Genomic DNA, 19071 nt, shown 5'->3' with positions numbered 1-19071 from the left:
TTTCATTTGTTTTCTACTCTCTGCTCGAGGTATTAATCTAGTTTAAATTTGATTTAGCTCTTGTTAAAATTTAAACTCGAAATTTTTAAATTTTTAAATTTTAATATTTTAATATGAATACTTTTAATATAATTTATATGGCTTGATATAATTTAAATTTTTAGATTATTTTACTAATAAATTTCAACTCATTAATATTAGAATCGTGTTTAGAACTAAAAGATTTTGAGTTAAAACTCCTTTGAAAGTTAATTATTTAAAAAAAACTATTTTTAAAATAATCATTCAAAACATAATTAATCATACTCGAATTTAAACAACTAGAGTAAGCCTATTAAGCAAGTTCCAATCAATATTAATGCCTAAATATCTGAATCATGGTAGTTCTTAAAAGGTTGAAGATATATATAGATGTTTGCTGGTAGGAAACTATTGATTATGGATGTTTCACATTTCTCGTTGTAGCAAAACTGAAATTGACTTGTAACACCATGTCTTGCTTATCCACAACTAAGTTCCTTGCCTACTTCTCCCACACTCAACGCTTTTTCTTTTTAAATTGAGATTTTTTTTATGTGTATCTCATAAATTAAATTTTTTAAAATTTTATATGAGTCGTGAAATGTGTGTATTGACCGTGAAATATCCGTGCATAAAATTTATATAATAATAAATATTTTATTAAAATAATCATGATTTTGATAAAATTTTAATTTTATTGTTGTCTTCTATATGCATAATCTTTTTAAAATGAGTATATATATATATATGTTTTTTTAAAAAATAAAATATAATAATAATAAAGGGAATGAATTAATGAAATGAGCGTTAAAAGTTTTTTTTTTTATAAAAAAAAAGAGAAAAATATCATTAATAAATTATATGAGGAGGAAGGATATGAACCCAAACTCCTTGACCTGACTCAAAATGAGATAAATCTACCATTAGCATCTCGGACTACATAGTTGAAACCTAATGAACTTCATTGCGAGTTTAAAGAGACGTTAATATTAATTTTAATCCAATCTTGCGGTGGAGGAGACTAGACAATCAAAGCCGACATAATATTGGTGTAACTGGTAGAATCAGAATTCAGTGTCATGAAAAATACATCACTCGCGGTTCGACCAAACAACATTATTTCTGTTATAGTGCAAGCCACTGAAGCTTATCAAGAAGGCAAAAGGGCATAAAGATTCCAATGAGATGAGATAAATTATAAAATCTAATCAATAAATTTTAGTGAATAATTTGATGGGTTAGTGTATTACTTTTTCTTTTGTTGTCCTAAAGGCAACCCTTGGTTTACCAACACCTAACCAAGTTTTTTAATCTTATCTTTTTGTCTCTCACTTTTTAGAGTATGCACCCATTAACATTATAAATTCTTATTCACATTGATTATTACATAATTATACCTTTCAATTTGGAGCCAACCAAGATCTACTTTTAAAATATTACATTATTAAAAATAAATAATAAAATATATATTTAAGCACACAAAAATAGAATCTTCAACATGACTATTCTAAGAGATATGAAGAAAAAAAAAATGTTGGAAAAAAACCCATCATACTTAGCAGCATAATATTCTTCAAATCACTGTCTTCTTCTACATCTAGAACAAAAATTATTTTTATTTGTTATTATTTTCCAGGATGAAAATTTTGACGAGAAGAAGGACTAGTGTTTTATTGGACATTAGACAATGACTCAAATCTTTCAATAAATTAAGCTTATCCTTTCATTGCAGGAGACAATGTCAAGTAATTCAAACCATATGAGAAGATAATATCGAATCTCAGGATAAGGCACAAGAGAAATTGTATGTCAAGATGAGTTGTGAAAATGACCTTACTGTTACTCTTAACTCCAAGTTCATGGATTTTCTATGCAACTTTCTTCCATGTGTCACTCTTTCTCTTCATTCAAACACCCACTTATCCTTTCTTCTTTTTGTTTTTCAATTTTTTCACCAATCAAATATTTTATTTTCCCAAGTCAAAATCTTATTATATGCTTAAAAATCATGGAAGCCTCCATGTCTCTTGCTGTTATAGATTCTTTTCCCTTAAAAGTGACCAACCTAATCCGTGTAGGCTTCATACATACGTAGAAACTTTTGTGTATATAAGTTCTTATTCAAGAATGTCTCAAGCTCCATTGTGGTTGTGAGACATAAAGTTTATGCACTTTCTTTTTCTTCTTCTTCTGAAAAAGAACTATCATCCATGGGTGAAGGTGAGGAAAAAATGGTTCAAGCTCCAGCAATGGCCTCTGTGCCTAACGCAAAGCAGAAAGATCAATGGCTGATCATGGAGGCTGAAGCTGATGATGATGATGATAACATCTACAACGCATCTTCATCACTTGATAATTCAACTACTTCTAATGGATCAACGTCTTCATCAGATATGGTCGATGATGCATCTTCACCAACCTCTATCATAACCTCTTCTTCAAATTCTAACAATGGTCCTTTGTTTGAATTTTCTCAACTCATGGCCCATCTCCCCATCAAGTAAGTATTGTGATCTTCATGTTCTTGAAACTTTCTTCAAAAGAATGGTTACTATAACTTCTGTTATTGATCTTGGCCACATCTATGCAGGAGAGGATTATCCAAATATTATCAAGGCAAGTCTCAGTCCTTCACATCTCTGTCAAGAGTAATAAGCATTGAAGACCTTCCAAAGAAGGAAACTCCTTATAGAAGGAAGATTAAAGCATCTAAGAGCTTTGGGAATGGATTTGATTCCCACAAATCATATACTCTTCCAAAACCCATCATATCAAAGAAGGTCTCAAGAGGTTCTTTGTCTTCTTTATCATGTCCAGGTAGAAGAGGAGGCAGTTTTCTGAATAGCAGCAGGCCTCCTCCTGCTCCTGCACAAAAGTAGTTTCAATCAGTTTTGTAGTTTTCAAGTTGCTTCACTTGATGTAGATACAATCAATGAACAAAATTTTTTGATTGTAGATAAAAAAAATCACAATAAAGGAATTAATATTGAGATCAAACCCATGTCATTTTGTAGATAATACAGTATTTTTTTTTTCTCTTATTTTAAAGAGGAAAAACATCCTTAAAGTAAACAGCTTGTGTTCTTTAAGAAGATCATGGAATTTACACCTGTAATGAAATATCCATGTTCTGTTGATATGAAATAGCATGCACCCACAAACTAACCCTCATCAGATCTCTTTTTTAGCAGAAGCTATACTTTGTAAAGCTACAAGGATCAAAGAATTTATCCTAATCTTTTATCAATAATCTACTAGCATTCCCATTACCCAGCTGTCAACACTTGGTAATCTTTGTTAGAAAATAACTTCAGGAAATGTAATTTTTGGTTGGAACACATGACCAAGAAAAAGAATGGAAGATTATCCAGATCAAGTAATCATTGTTTCAATCCCTACATAGCATTAACAAATTATCAAAGTCTGCAGTTAAAGATACAAGACTAAGGTTGAAACTGCTTCTTGAATAGTCTTCTACAAGGATGAGTTCCCATACATCTAGCTAGGTCTAAAAATGCTTCTTGCAGGAGAGGATTATCCAACTATTATCAAGGCAGGTCTCCAGGTGGAAGAGGCAGTATTCTGAATAGCAGCAGTCCTCCATCTCTAGTAGAAAAGAACTTTTCATGTAGTACACATTTATTACTATCAAGTTGCTTCACCTGATGCAGATAAAATCAATGAACAAAATTTCTTGAATATTATTTAATGAACCAAAAAAAAAAAAGAATTGAATAATCTGCTAGCAAATGGAATCCACTTCATTTCCATTACATAGCACTTGGTGTAGGCATGAATTAATTAGTTAAGCAAAAAGACATTTTACAAGGCGATCTTTTGTTGCTAGGTAACTACAGGAACCCCAATTAATGGTCGGGAACATATGACCAAGAAAGCAAATATAGACAATACCAAAAAGGAAAAAGAATCCTCATCACCAAGGTCAAGTAATCATTAGTTCACTTCTACAAGGATGAGCCCCTACAAGCATCAAGATCAGGCAACAATGTCTACAGTTAAATAAACAAGACTAACACTAAGATTATTCTAAGATGAGCTGCAAAATGAAACAACAGAAGAAGATGTTTCATAAGAAGCAGGTTCAACAGAATAACCATGGAGATGAAATTGAACAGATGTGGATCCTGCATCATCGCCTCAGAGGATTTGTAACAACCACCTTATTCTCCATTCCCTCCTTTCTGTGCTTAAGACAAGCAAGAAACATAAACATATTAATAAATTTGAAGAGAATTGATTACCCTGATTCACTTGTGATGGTGTTAACCTACAGAATAACTGCTTACTTCACTCTATCATCCTGTTTTTCATGCCACTGTTCCGGAGAAAGCTGCTCATCTCTCCAACCACAAGCTCACCAATCAACTCAGTTGCTGACGCTCTGCTTTCTTATGTTTGTTTGGTAATGAACAGGGTGCAAAGTGTGCTTATCTTCCTCATTAGCAAGCAGTGAGCAGCATTTGTCTGCTGTCACAGAGTCGAAACAGTTGTTGATCAGTATCCATGCATTTCTTTCTTTCTAAAGAGCCAAGTACCAGGGATGCTATAATTGAAGAAAAGACAGAAAAACTCATTTAAGTATTCCTTTAAAACCCCGACAGCTTTCCTGGTATGCCTTCTCAAATTCATCTTCGCTTTCATCATTCTCTTCCTTTACATATTAGTTTCATTTAAACCAGCATCTAAAGAAACACAAGAACTAAGCAAATGACCTTCACTATGAATCATTTCTAATAAATGCTAGAGTATCTTTGCCTTCTTTTGACTGACTTTCTCTCCTAAGAAACAAGGCCTGACTCCCGTCAAGCTTATGGAGAGGTAATTAGTTAACGAGTCATAAGGCTTTGTTGAAAAATCATCAACAATGGCATTTTGTTCATTGTCATCAAATTCAGTGCTAGGTATAGTTTTTGAGTTAAACCGTGTGGATTTCTGTATGGTTTTTGGACCAAGAATTGAGTTGTTCTGGAGAGAGTTATGTAGAGACTCATTCTTTTCGGCTAATACTTTCTTTCTCGGAGGTTTGCCTTGCGAAGCGACAGTAACCTGTATTACGTTTAATTGAGATGTAGACGTGGGATTTTTTTCATAAAAAATTAATTATAAATGTGAATCCTACATGTTTAGTCTTTTTTCACACGATACTCCTAGCATTAACCATCGACAAATCGAAAAATGCATGCGGTGCCTTGACGACAAAAGGCCTGTGGCTATGGCAAGTGATGATTATAATTAATAAATCTTAAAGCACTAATTACTAATTAGTGCTTAGCACATGAGAGATCCTCACTAATTATATATTTAAACAAATTTTAAAAAAAACATTTGATTAAAATAATGCATTCAAATTGTTTTCTAATCACATTACCATATACCCTTTTTCAAAATTAGAAGTTTCAAATTACAAAGCTGTAGCAATTAATCCTAGATTTGCATGAATTAATTTGGAGTTATATATTAAATTATTATCATATTATGTATTTATTTATTAATTAATGTAAGGATGATTAGGATGACGGAAGCAACGCCGTTTGAACCAAACACATTACAGTTCCGTGGCCTCGGAGGAAGGGTTTCCTAAAAACAAAACCATTATATTTGTATAAAGAAACTCAATTTTCAGTGTTTGAACCAGAAGAGACACACTCGTCGTTAAAGATACAAGATGGTGCGAATCAGATCACAAATCGGTTCAGTCTCATATGCTTTTAATTTGAAATTGGCAACTTTGGCTTGAGAGATAAGGGGGATCGAGATTGAACTGCCTAAGCCGGTTCTTGATGATTTTGATTCCGACAGGTTATTATTTTTGGTTTTTAAAGTTAATAAATCGGTTGTGGAGATTAAATTATTTAAAATATTTTTTATAAATATATATATATATATATTCAGAATAAAAACAGCTTTAAAATTAAAAGAAAAAAAGACTGAAAAAAGCAATGAGCCTCTATCCATTTGAGAGCAAAAACAATGTGCTGGTAAAGTATGGGAATGATGATGCAAGGTTTCGCAAATTTCAAAGAGATGGAAACCCAAAACGTACCCATCCATCAATCATATCGAAGACATAATGAATCCACCCATCCCTCTCCCCTCCATTTTTGGGTTGCTTCGTCCATGAGTGTTTTTGCCAGTCGTGTCCCTTCCTATGCAATGCTTCAATGGGTAATTCATATTTTCAATATTCCCAATTTTGATTTCTATTCGTGTCTTAAAAATGTTCATAGTTCATTATTCAATTTATATTTTAATATTGCCATCAAATAATAGAAAATAAAATTAATATTCTTTTTCTATTAAGTAAAGAAAATTGGAATTGGCTTCATGTACGTACTAAAATTAAATTCAAGATGAAAAAATGAAATTATAAATTGTTTTCATAAAACCAGAAAAAGGACAAATTTATGCTTGAGTAATGATTTAGCAAACATAACAAGTCAACAACAAGAGCAATATATTCGCAGTTGTCATCATTGTACATTGCTCCCATCTACTTCTAGATTTTATAGTACAAACTAAGATCACTTGTGAAATTTCTAGGATTTTCCTTATCATGACTATAGAAGACATTAGGTATCATGGAAGCCAAGTGTATGAGTTTGAACTTCTTCTGTTTTTAAAATATACTTTTGAATTCCACATTTGGTGATGCTGTGGAAGAGGAAATGCTAATTTGCGATTCTTGATTTCAAATCCAAACTTAGAAACGAAACGTTAACAAGAAAAGAAGCTCTGATTTCATTGCAAAGGCAACATCAACGTCAACTGTTGAAAAGAATTTGCACAAGCCACTCTTTCATCTATCATATTGGTTGTCAACGTTTGTTGAAAATAACAAGCTTAGATTTCAGAATCTATTTCTTTGTTCGATCAATCTGTCAAAAACCTAAACTTTCATCAACTTTGGAACATGACCTCTGCATTCTGACACTGCTTATGCTATTCCTTGCTGCCATTATTTCATTCAGCGAAAGCCTCTTCTTTTGCCCTGGCTCCGGTCGCTGCTTCGGAGCACTGTGTGACCTCAATTTGGCCTTAAAGGATTGTGTGTTTGCCATATAATTGGGGAAGTTTGAATAAGGCCTGAAGTAGCTGTCTCCGCAGACACTCTTGGCTGGTGTAGCAAGGGCGTTTGATCGGACAGAGTTTGCGAACCTTGGAGTGCTTTGGGCTGTGGAGAACCTACATTCCTCACCATTGAAGTACCAATCAAAATCTTGTTGAGTTTTGCTTTCGGGTGTGATTCGAGCTGAAATTGGACATGGAAGCGGTGATGAGATTGCTTGGTAATGGAATTCTTCATCACATTCTGATAATGCAGCAGTGAATCTTCGAGATCTTGATCTTGGCTTGTAAGTGTCGATTTCAACTATTTTTGGACTTTCGTCGAACACATTCATTTCATAAGATGTAGACAGCCTCTTGCTATGGAATTCACTTCTTGTATCATCAAATCTTTCCTGAAAATGAAACAAAAACACAAGTGAAACCAATTTTTTCAACCAATAGATAGAAACCTTGTAAAAGTTCTCAAAACGGGATCTCACAATCGATTTTCGCGGTCGATTTTCAGGTTGAAATCTGTTCTCTTTGTTTACAGAACGACGAGCACGTTGGGATCGAACAGCAGTTTGAGCTCTTATAAGAGCTTCCATACTGTGAAGAGTAGCATCAGCCCGCTTTCGTACAAGGTAACCTCTAACAAGTGCCTGTATCTTAACCAGCCCTTTCAATGCTCGAAGAGCTTTTCGAGCCTGACATAGTTAACCAAAACATAAGGCTAAAGTTTCAAAAGCACATAATTTTCAGATAAAAATGTTCAAATTCATAGCCAACAAGTCAAAAGAAAGTTGAAAACATATGTACGTTAGATTGACCTAAAGCACATAGCTACTGTTTCATTACCATTTGAATCTACTTTCCCAAGCAAATAGATTAGCATTTGAATCTGTGTTTCCAGCTTTTGAGAAGAGACATGATAAAGAAAAGCAACTAAAGCCAAAAAGCTAATATTACCCATCTCTCAAAAGCGCATGTACTGTTTCATTTATTGCCCTTGATGTGTGTTTCCGGCTTTTAAGAGCAGATATAAAAGCAACAATAAAAAAAAAAAAATTGTACCATTTCCACTACAGTGTAAATATTGTAATAATTTTCAAGGAAAATAGCAGAGCAGAAACTGCAAAAATCTAAAATTACCCAGATGAGAATATCAACTTTGAGCTTTGATCTGAATCCCATACAAGAAAAAGAAAATGGGAAAAAAAATGCTAATTAATATTTTAAAACCACCCACTTACCAAATAGCCTCTGAAAACAGTTTGAATTTTAGTTGCAGCCCACCTTTCCCTCCCTCCACCAAACAATGTTCCTCTGCCATGGCTGGTCAGCCTCACTACCGCAACCGCAGCCTGTGCTGCAGCCACTGCGGCATCGGCTGCTGCAGCCGTGGCAGCAGCCACCGCTATTGCGTGCTTGTTCTGCTCTCTTTCTGTCTCAGCAAAGTAGGATCTGATCCAGGCAGCATCTTTCCCTTGAAGATTCTCGGGAATTTGTGGGATCACTGTGTTATCCCTTCCTGATTTGCCAAAACTCCATCTTTTTTTATCTCTCCTTTCGCTTGAAATTGGACTTGAAGTTTCACCGCCATTTTCTCTTTCTTTCTCTTTATCTTTCTTCATACCCAACAAGCCCTTTAGCCACCTTGTAGCTTTACCCATCTCGTCTAGATCTCTCTCTCTCTCTCACAACAACTTCAGTAATCTTAAAAAGACAAACAATGCATTAAAGAGCAGAATAGCAAGAATTTTTGAATCGAAAAAGAACAAAAACAGAAACTATCGAGAGAGGCAACGTGTTAAGACTAGGTAAGAAACGTGTCTCTATGGTTCTTAAAAGGCCAAACCAGAAAGGGAAACAGAATGTGAAGCACTGAATCAAAGAACACAAGTGGAGGTAGTTGTTACTGAGAAAGATTTCGTATTTTACTCGTATTTTGAAGTGAGAGAACTAGGCAGAGAATAAAAAGAGCATCAAAGGAATAGCAGCGAGAGAGAGAAAGAGAGAACAAAATGTATGTTTCAAAAACTGAAAACAAGAACCCAAATGAGGGTTATAGATGAGAGAAAAGCACTGCAAGATCTTTAGAATCTTTACAAGTTGCAAGCAGAGAAGTGAAGAGAACAGCGTGGGTGCAGCATCAATACCTTAAAAAATGGATAAAGATTAGGTTTTTTTGCGTTCTTTTGAAAGGAAAATCTGACACAACCTCGTGAAGAACTGTATTACAAGACAAAAGGATGTCCCAGAAAGACACAGAGATGCAGACTAAAGTAAAAAATAAAAATAAAAATCGAAATTAAAGCAGCATAAGAAAATGTGAAGACCAATCAAAACCCAAAAAAATTATAAAACTTACCCCAACTTTTCCAATTCAAAATACAAAAAAGCGCCGGATTTTAGCTAAGCTAACCAAGAAAAAGCTCCACTACCATTTTCCCACTTTAAAAAATTTTCTCTTTGACTAGAAAATGTTTCAACTCTTCCTCTATTTTCTCTCTCTAACTTTCTGGAGCAACGTGTAGTAAATATAACCCATTTCCATCACTGCCCATCTCGTGAATCTCTTCACTTTCAAAACCCATTTGAGTATTTTTGCCACTTTCCCTCTCTCTCTCCTCAGTCCTTGCTTCTAATTTCTCACTTCTCAGACAAAAATAAAGGTACCCACCATTTCTTTTACTCTCTTCTCTGCAAAGTACATCTCAATGAGAGGGCATTAAATAAGAAAGCCACGAAAGGGGGTGCTTTTTATAGCTTCTCTCTGTCCCAGAGAATAAGCCAAAAAGAAAAGCTGAGACTTCCCTTTCTCTGTTGGGATAGAGTAGATCTTTCGTCTATGATCTGTGGCTCAGTCTCTCTGCAGAGAAAATCTTTCAGTTTGTGTGATTCAGATCAAAAAGGGTCCTTTTGCAAATGAGGTTTCGAGTTTTGAGTTTGACTATAGCAGAATTTGAATCTTTTTCTCGTAAATATTATATATAGAAGTAGTGTGATAGCCATAAAGATGAGAGAGAACAAGAGAGCACTGGTTCTTAGTCTTTAAAAGCCATTAATGTTTCCTGATTCTTTGGATATTAAAATCAGCAGCCTTGGAGATTTAGCCTGCATAATAACCCTAGCTCTCCACTATCCAGTGTTTGACAGTTGGGCTGTTTGAAATTTTTATTGCTTATTTGAAATTTTTTTTTAGTAATTTTGAGAGAAGATCTCGACATTATACACTCAAAATTATTATTTTATTAAGTAATATGAAGATAGAAATTGAATATGATGTTGATAGAATTTATTTGGGAGAAAAGTTGATGAAAAAACTGAAAATATTGGACCCATAGCCATCAATTTCTTTTTATTGTTGTGCTTCTTTGCGAGGGAAATTTTAAACTGAGCTGTCTTGCCGTATCTAAAATGGCTTCGATATCCAGCTTCACTACGGCTGCCTGCTCTCTCCTTCTTCGGCACTTTCCAGTCCAGTCCACAACAGACCTGATCTTCTCTTGATCCATCTGAATCACACCTTGCTGATCCAATGGCCTAACAGCCCGGCCCGGTGCTACATTATAGGCACATTGTGAAATCATAGCATAAAATGTTTATGATCAAATAAATTTTTTTAAATATTTTAACATAAATTTACATAATTTTTAAACGGTTATGATATTGTTGATACTTATCCATTTTAATTTTCACTTTAAGGAAAAATCAACTTCATTAATTTCAGAATTCTGGATCGATGTATTTTAATTCATTTGATATTAAAATTATTTTTTAAATTTAAATTTAAATTTGAGCTAATTGTAAAAAAAAGAAAAAATTGAAGTTTTTGAAGTGCATCAAGGTTTGTAATAATACATGACAGTCATAGGACAAAGAAAACTATGGTACTTGTAATAATCCTAAAGCAATATTCAAATTTTATTAGTCATGAGATTTTAAGGTTAAATTACTATTAAGGCTTTGTTTCAATTTATAATATATATATTTTTATAAAAAATGTTTAACAATAGAGTTGGATGGATATTTAGTTTTTTTTTTTCTTTTATAAATATTTCATATTTATTTTAATGTTCATAGAATATTAATATTTCGATGTTAAAATTTAGAATTTGATCAATTTTTAATTTTCATCAAATTAAATTTTAATTTAATATATTATGAATAAATTTAAATTTCAGTGTATTCTCAATTTTGAAAATTTCAAATTTCAAATGAATTCAACTTAATTTGTTATTTTGTATCGATTTTGTATTTAGAATGAAAGGATTTAATTTATTAAATTAAAACAATTCATATTAATTTACATTATATGTAATTTTATTTTTATATATAAAATAAATTATTACAAATAGAACAGTAAAATAAATAAATAAATGGCTCTCTATCTGGAAAAAGGTCGGACCGTGTGAGCAAAGGAAAACTCAGGCCTCCGAGTAAACTAGGCCTATCTTCTAGTGCTCGAACCGAATTAAGAGCCCACAACTCGAATCAAGAATCGAATCATTATATATATGAGTATTATAAAATGAAATAAATTTGATTAAATTAAAATTTCTAATATTATTTTTTAAGTAATAAATATTATTTTTTTAATAATAAAAATATTATTAAAAAATAAAATTATATTATATTATGACTTATTTAATCTTTAAAAAAATTATATACATTTTATTAATAAAAAAAAATTAAATTTAACTTATTTTGACTATGCTAAAAGACCAAAGACTCAAGACCATACAAAATAACTCAGCCTAACAAACCACCCCAATCCAACTCTGCTCACCAGATATCATCTGGAACCTAGAAACCATTGCCACCACTGCTATACATACGAAGAAAGAAAGAAAGCTTCCAATTATGGCCACCATAAAAACCACCTAAAACTATTTCAACCGTCCAGAAAAGCAAAATTTAAAAAACAAAAAGAATAAAGACATGCAAAAGCAGTATGATCTAGAATAATAAAACACATGCAGAGGAACCATAACCGTTCATAAACAAAATTCAACAAACGCAAGTCTTAGAATCACCACAAATCACATATAAAGAGGCTTTATAGTCTCTGAAAAACTAACGGAAGCATTTATCAATGGGTATAGCAGCTAAAATCAATGAAAATCTTTTTTATTAAATGAAAAATCTATTCGTCCAAGAGAAGAAATATTGAACTCAATCGATTTGATTTAAAAAAATATTTTAATACTTAAAAAAATATTAATGCAGTATAGATTATATTAATTCGAATTTATGCCATATTTTTAAGTAAAAAAATATTAATTTAATTTAAATATTAACATTGCATTGATAACAAAAAATAAATAAATAAAAGTAAATCTATACAATAGAACCGTTTTTTTAATTTTTATATTTTCTCCTTTTTTCCTCCTCTCTCTCTTTTATTATTATTATTATTATTATTATTATTATTATTATTATTATTTAATTTATCATGCTAAAAAAATCATCAAAATGCAACTCCAACTCCAAATAGGATTCGCTTATACCCGATTAAAATATCCGCGTAAAAATCAACTCCTCTCTCTCTCCAAACCCTCTCTCAGTCTATCTGAACTCACCGACCAATTGGACCCTTCTCCTCCTCCTTCAGGTCTCTCTCTTCCTAATCAGTTTTGTGTTTGGATTTGTTTTGTTTGCGGGTTTTATTTCTCTGGGTATTCTTTTTTAAACTCTTGTATGGTTTGCAATTTTGTATTTTGTTGATTTTCCTTGTGCCTTCTTCTTCGTGTCATTTAATTGCAATTTGGGGTTTCGGATTTGGGATTTTTGGTTGAGTTCTAGGCTTTATAGTTTGATTTCATCTTGGAGTTATCGAATCCTTTACATAAATTTGTCTTTTTCGATTGATTTAGGGTTTTTAGTTGTTTTCATCTTTTTGGGTGCCGAGATGGTGAGTTCGGAGGGATTGAGTTCTTCCCCGTCGCCGAAGCAGTATGGTGTTACGAAACCGATATCGATGTCGGGGCCAACTGAAGCTGATGTACATAGAAGCCGCGAATTGGAGAAGGTATCTATCTCATTGTTTTTCTCTCTCTATGTTTTGAGTATTTGTAAGGTTTTTTTCTCTGAAATCATGGCTTCTTGTTGCGTGTGCATGTGATTGAAGTTCTTGAGTGATTCTGGGCTTTATGAGAGCCAAGAGGAAGCTGCAAAGAGGGAGAGTGTTCTGGGTCGAATTGGGCAGGTAAAACATGGCTATTTCGTATTATTTTATTGTATAATTGTATGTTTGTTTTCTGGTACATCGAATGGCTTTTGAGTTCAGGAAAATAAAGTTAGTTTTTGTAGGATGTTAACTAAGCACTTTGGTGTCAAAGAAAAGTTTAGGATTTAATCTCAGATATCTTTTGGGCAGAGTTGAAATTAGCTTTTAAGATTAAGAATATATGTTTTTATTTTATAAATTTCTTTTGGGGGATGAATTCACGGATGCAATCTTGTTGGAGGAATAGTTTAATTCAAGTACAACCTTTTAAGATGTGAGCAATTATACCTTGGCAAGTCTGAATCTTATTTATAAATTTTAAAGGGAGCTCAAATTTGAATCCTTTGTATTTGGAGGTGTCTCAAAATTGCCAAAAATCCTGATTGTCATAACCAGAGCAACATCTTTGCGCTGATTATATTCAACATTGAAAAAAGCATGAATGGTCCATGATACTTTGCAGAGACTATAGTCTGCTATAAAAGAACACCAACAGGTCTTCTCTCCATTCAGGTTTTGTCTTCTCATATGTTGCCTATGACTTGGTAATGATGAGAATCAGTGATGTAAAATGTATGATAATGCATATTGTTTGAGGAGTTTATCTTATAGTAGGGTGGGTATTTTTGGGTGCTCAGTGGTATATAACTTTTGGTCAGAACCACAGAGAACCATGTATCATGTTTCTTGAAGAATCAAACCCTGTTCTATCAATAGTATTATGAAGGTGATGATCAAAGGTTATAAGTTTAGCACCCACGGATCCAAAGATGCTTTATATGCATGACATAACAATTGATGCGTAGGAAAGTTTGAAGAAATTGTAATTTCTTGACAATCACAAAACTTCTAATATATTTTTGACATTAGCAAAACATTAGTAACCTGTGATTAGCGTTTTGATCTTTCTATCTTTTTTGAAAATCTTGTGAGTATATTGTTTGATTTGGCATCCTTAACAAATTATGAATTCTTCTTGTTAAGTGGCAAGTTTAAAAAATATATCTGTTATTTGGTGCTTATTATTTTTAACCATGTAATGTCTGTTACTCTGTTTGCATTACCTTACCAAGTTCTAGTAATTTCGCTTTGTCATATCAGATTGTAAAAGATTGGGTGAAGCAGCTTACTCGCTTGAGGGGGTACACAGATCAAATGGTGGAGGATGCTAACGCTGTCATTTTCACTTTTGGCTCTTACCGTCTCGGGGTATGTTTGGGCATTTTCTTTTGTTGCCTATTAGGTCATGGTCATCTCTCATTTTCTCGTGGATAAATGCTTTAATTGTTGACAACATCATTTGATTGGGATTGGGAAAGCTATTGGAGTCATATTTATGCTAATTACTAGTTTTTTGGACACCTCTGTCTTTTGATCTGCTGGAAATTGCTTTCCTGGCAATTTTCTTTTTATCGTTCTTAAAATTTAAGAGTTGGCAGGTACATGGTCCTGGTGCTGACATTGACACATTATGTGTTGGGCCATCTTATGTCAATAGAGAGGTATATACCCAGTTCAAGCTAAATTCACTAGTTGATTTATTTGTTTTACAATAATGCATGTGATTCTTGGACCAACTTTATCAGGAGGACTTCTTCTTTGTATTGCATAACATTTTGTTGGAAATGGAAGAAGTTACGGAGCTGCAACCAGTTCCTGATGCTCATGTCCCCGTGATGAAATTCAAGTTTGATGGAATATCAGTTGATCTTCTTTATGCCAGTATTTCTCTGTTGGTTTTACCAGATGTAAGTCTAATTTCCTTCTATGAATTATGTAATCTGAACATGCTCTATTTATTATGGGTTTTTTAAGCTTTTTTTTTTTTCATGAATTCATGTGCACAAGTTCTCCAGGTTCTGTCTAATGTATTTTATGTTCAAAGCACTAGTTGGTTGCACTAGTGTATTTTTTTGGTGGTGCAGGACTATCTTGATGAATTTCTTCTTTTTAGGATTTTCACTTTATTATGAGGGATTTTTTTCCTTTTAATTTATGTTTGGACAGGACCTGGACATCTCGGATGTTTCTGTTCTCTATGATGTTGATGAGCCTACTGTTCGAAGTCTCAATGGCTGCAGGGTTGCTGATCAAATTCTTAAGCTTGTTCCTAATGTTGAGGTGAAGAGACTTGTTGGATAACTAATTTGTTTGATTGCTTGACAGGGTTCTTTTGAATATGTTTCTTCATGAAGTTTATGATTCTTTTTCCTATCTTCTTTTTTGAAATTTTAGCATTTTCGCACAACACTACGGTGTTTGAAGTTTTGGGCTAAAAGACGAGGCGTTTATTCCAATGTGGGTGATTTCTTTGCTCTTACCCTGATTTGTTGTTCGTTTCTCCCCTTTGCTTGGTAGTGATTTGTTTTCCTGATTGGTATTTGTTTCCTCATGTTACACCATTTCAGGTGACTGGGTTTCTTGGTGGTGTAAACTGGGCTCTCCTTGTTGCTCGAGTGTGCCAACTTTATCCTAATGCAATTCCCAGTATGCTTGTGTCTAGATTTTTCAGGGTATTTACACAATGGCGCTGGCCAAACCCTGTCATGCTGTGCCCAATTGAAGAGGATGAACTTGGATTTTCTGTTTGGGATCCTCGTATAAATCCACGTGACCGAACTCATCTTATGCCAATAATAACACCTGCCTATCCATGCATGAATTCTAGCTACAATGTATCAACAAGTACACTACGGGTCATGATGGAGCAATTCCAGTATGGTAACAAGATCTGTGAGGTAAGAAGGATGGAGGAGTTTTGTAGCCTGTAAAAGTTATGGTTGGATGCTGAATTACTGACCCTGATCTGTTCCTCTACTCTTTAATTCAGGATATTGAGCTGAATAAAGCCCAATGGAGTACTCTGTTTGAGCCATACTTGTTCTTTGAAAGCTACAAAAACTATCTACAAGTTGATATAGTTGCAGCTGATGTTGATGACTTGCGATCTTGGAAAGGCTGGGTCGAATCCCGGTTAAGGCAATTGACTCTTATGGTAATATTCTTACCATACGCTGTTCTAAACTTAATATTTTGCATGATTGTTAATTTATTTTCAAGAGAAAGGCCCATGCATTGATATATATTCTCTATTTTATTCCCATTTTGCAATGTTTTAATTACAGATTGAGCGAGACACATTTGGGAAGTTGCAGTGTCATCCATATGCTCATGAGTATGTGGACACCTCCAAGCCGTGTGCCCATTGTGCTTTTTTTATGGGCTTGCAGAGGAAACAAGGGGAGGTAATTCAGGAAGGGCAGCAGTTTGATATCCGAGGGACTGTAGATGAATTTAGGCATTCCATAAACATGTATATGTTTTGGAAACCGGGAATGGAAATTTATGTCTATCATGTTCGTAGGAAGCAGATCCCTTCGTATGTTTTTCCAGATGGTTATAGGCGTCCTCGGCATCCTAGGGTCACAGCACATCAACAGTCTGATAAGCCATGCTGTGAAGATGGTGGTGTGTGTCACATTGGCTCTGGAGAGAGATGCCTTAAGAGGAAAAAGGATCCGGATGAAGTGGATTTGAAAAATGATAGGTTAGAGAAACGATGTTCTATTAGTCCTCAGAGGCGGGATTCAATTTCTCCTGATATTATCAGTCACAAGTTTGGTGGCACATCTCCTGCATGCTTGGCCTTTACTGAAGGAAATGAAATGTGTGAAGTTGATAAAAAGAGATTTTGCTCTGACAATGTTGAGGGGGGATGTACATCAAATTCCAGTGCGATCACCTCCCTTTCAAGCGAGGTTGGCTCGTGTGAGGATAATGGAAATGAATCAGTAGCAGGCAGCAGTGAGGGAAACAATGGAAGCGCTGATGGGAGTGTTGAAGGAAGTAATAACCTGGGGTATTCTCAAAGTGATTCTGGTGATGCATATTCATCTCCAGATTCAGTATGTCATTTGGAAAATGTGTGCACAGATGGCAGTGAACTATTTCAAGATAGATTGCAGGAAGAGCTTGAGGTTTTTAATATATGTTTCTTATCTTTTATTTTGCTTGCTATTTTATATATGCTGTTTTCTTATCTTGTCCTGTTTGCTGATTTCTATTGTGTTATCTTTTGGTCTTTTGTGTGGCTTAATGGGCCTGGTTGAGTACTTGATTCAAAACTAGATAACTTAGTTTGCAAATTTTCAAGTAATTTGTTGTTTTTAGTATGATTAGTTGTTAAGCTTTGAGTTGCCTAATATTTTATTTTTATTGTTTCTTGGCTTGTTTTGTGTGAAGCCAAGTGCTGCTGTTGGGATGTTGCTAAAAACGGTGGGCCGAGGTGATGAGGCAGCTTTGCAGAAAACAGTCTTAAGGCATGTGTTTTGAAATTCTAAGTGTCGTTGCTAGTACGCCTTGTACAATGTTTTTCTTTATATTGCTCTTTTGGTTGTTTTCGGTTTATTTTAATAGCAGGTTAAGCTTAACATCAACGTCATGAGATATCAGAAATCAGATGAAAAAGGTAGTTCTTTCCGTCCATGTTGGCGGCCTATGAGATGGGAAGCCAGCAGTTTGTGGTAAGTGTTGTATTACTTGCTGGCTTTCATTACTTGTGTTTTCCAGGCATGCTTGTTAGTATATTGCGGAACGGAGATCAACTGTGGAGGGACAATCAGAAGAGATCTGCTGGTTGTAGCTTTGTCGTTGTTTAATGCACAATGTTACTTCTGCCAAGTACTGTGTTCTGCATGAGCAGCGACGGTAGCTAGCGCATCAAAGTGTTGAGCTTGGATGATGATTGGGGGGAGTGGTGTGAACTTCTGTTTTTTTTTTTTTTTTTTTTAAATTTTTTTTCTCCTTTTTGTTCCCTTCTCCCTTGCATGTGAAAGCATTCAAGCGTTTGAGGGGTTGCGTGTAAAAGGGGGGTAGTGGGTCTGAGAGTTAAGAGGTGTTGGGATATTATCTATCCAGTCGTGCTGCTCGTAGAGGTTCTTAACATGATTTAGCTTACCTCTCTGCTACCTTTTGCACTTTTGCCCACCATGTAATATAAAAAAATTGAAACTCTTTCGGTCTGTATCTTTGTCCGTCTCTGGTTTCTTACATCCACACACAATCAATATTTGTGGGTCTTCTGCATTTGATCTACGCCCCCCTTCGCTTGTACAGGAATGGTTTATTACACTTATGGTGCTCGCTCTCTTTTTACTCGGTAGTTTGACAAAGTAAATAAATAATAATTAAATAATAACCCTAGAAAATTATATTGAAATCGAAACTAAAGGTTAGGAGCGAATGAAGCATGTTAATCGGCCATTCTTTTTTCCTTTGAAGCATTGGATGGTTTAGGAATTAGAACAGCTAAAAAGATTGTAATGCAAGAGGTTTATAGATGATCCACCCATTTCCATGCTGTGTTTACCCAACCGAACCACTGGAGCCATCAAATGCCGCGTTGGTTCCCCTGTCGCAGTCGATGGTCCAATCTCTGGTTAACATCGCCTTCACATTGCTAAACTTCCATCTGATTTGCGCCAACTGCAACAGCAACCAATTGGAACGAACATCTTCGCTTTCTAATGTCATTTAGCCAAAAACACCGATCAGTTAGCTGGCACTTATCTTTATTACCTAAGTTTTATAAACATGTAATTATTTGAAATTTTAAATTGTAATTATTTAATTATCTGAAAAATGATTTCATTTTAAAATATACATGTTTGAAATATAAATTAATTGTGATTAAAAATTTCTCTTGATCATCCCTTGAAAAAAAAAAAAAAGATTTGCGCCAACTGCAACAG

The 19071-nt window shown here is 34.2% G+C and overlaps 3 protein-coding genes across 3 annotated transcripts; 2 read left to right on the top strand and 1 right to left on the bottom strand.

The window, feature by feature from the left end:
- The first annotated feature begins 2082 nt into the window (after positions 1–2082).
- LOC110613135 lies at positions 2083–3018 on the top strand. Its single transcript, XM_021754099.2, has 2 exons — positions 2083–2521; positions 2612–3018. The coding sequence occupies exons 1-2, from the start codon at positions 2232–2234 to the stop codon at positions 2898–2900; spliced, it is 579 nt and encodes a 192-aa protein (XP_021609791.1). The 5' UTR covers positions 2083–2231; the 3' UTR covers positions 2901–3018.
- A 3738-nt stretch (positions 3019–6756) lies between these two features.
- On the bottom strand, positions 6757–10080 carry LOC110612805 (protein IQ-domain 26). Its single transcript, XM_021753609.2, has 4 exons — positions 9461–10080; positions 8343–8805; positions 7590–7796; positions 6757–7502 (listed from the first exon to the last, which is right to left on the bottom strand). Exons 2-4 carry the CDS (start codon positions 8760–8762, stop codon positions 6921–6923), a joined length of 1209 nt encoding a protein of 402 aa, XP_021609301.1. The 5' UTR covers positions 8763–8805; positions 9461–10080; the 3' UTR covers positions 6757–6920.
- Positions 10081–12605: 2525 nt separating this feature from the next.
- On the top strand, positions 12606–18346 carry LOC110612804 (nuclear poly(A) polymerase 4). The gene is made up of 12 exons (XM_043956296.1): positions 12606–13123; positions 13223–13300; positions 14423–14530; positions 14761–14823; positions 14908–15069; positions 15329–15442; positions 15557–15619; positions 15730–16059; positions 16152–16316; positions 16447–17298; positions 17564–17640; positions 17738–18346. Exons 1-12 carry the CDS (start codon positions 13004–13006, stop codon positions 17763–17765), a joined length of 2160 nt encoding a protein of 719 aa, XP_043812231.1. The 5' UTR covers positions 12606–13003; the 3' UTR covers positions 17766–18346.
- The last annotated feature ends 725 nt before the right edge of the window (positions 18347–19071 follow it).

Source organism: Manihot esculenta, chromosome 4, assembly GCF_001659605.2.
Source record: "Manihot esculenta cultivar AM560-2 chromosome 4, M.esculenta_v8, whole genome shotgun sequence".
NCBI classification, from domain to species: domain Eukaryota; kingdom Viridiplantae; phylum Streptophyta; class Magnoliopsida; order Malpighiales; family Euphorbiaceae; genus Manihot; species Manihot esculenta.
The sequence above is the reverse complement of the archived record's forward strand: the minus strand, read 5'-3'. Positions and strand labels throughout refer to the sequence as shown.

Coding starts and splice junctions, on each gene's coding strand:
- LOC110613135 (XM_021754099.2), top strand. CDS start 2,232: ATGGGTGAAGGTGAGGAAAAAATGGTTCAAGCTCCAGCAATGGCCTCT. Junction 2,522..2,611: donor ATGGCCCATCTCCCCATCAA/GTAAGTATTGTG, acceptor ACATCTATGCAG/GAGAGGATTATCCAAATATT.
- LOC110612805 (XM_021753609.2), bottom strand. CDS start 8,762: ATGGGTAAAGCTACAAGGTGGCTAAAGGGCTTGTTGGGTATGAAGAAA. Junction 7,797..8,342: donor CTGTTTTCAGAGGCTATTTG/GTAAGTGGGTGG, acceptor TAACTATGTCAG/GCTCGAAAAGCTCTTCGAGC. Junction 7,503..7,589: donor ATCGACCGCGAAAATCGATT/GTGAGATCCCGT, acceptor TTTCATTTTCAG/GAAAGATTTGATGATACAAG.
- LOC110612804 (XM_043956296.1), top strand. CDS start 13,004: ATGGTGAGTTCGGAGGGATTGAGTTCTTCCCCGTCGCCGAAGCAGTAT. Junction 13,301..14,422: donor TTCTGGGTCGAATTGGGCAG/GTAAAACATGGC, acceptor TTGTCATATCAG/ATTGTAAAAGATTGGGTGAA. Junction 15,443..15,556: donor AGCTTGTTCCTAATGTTGAG/GTGAAGAGACTT, acceptor TTGAAATTTTAG/CATTTTCGCACAACACTACG.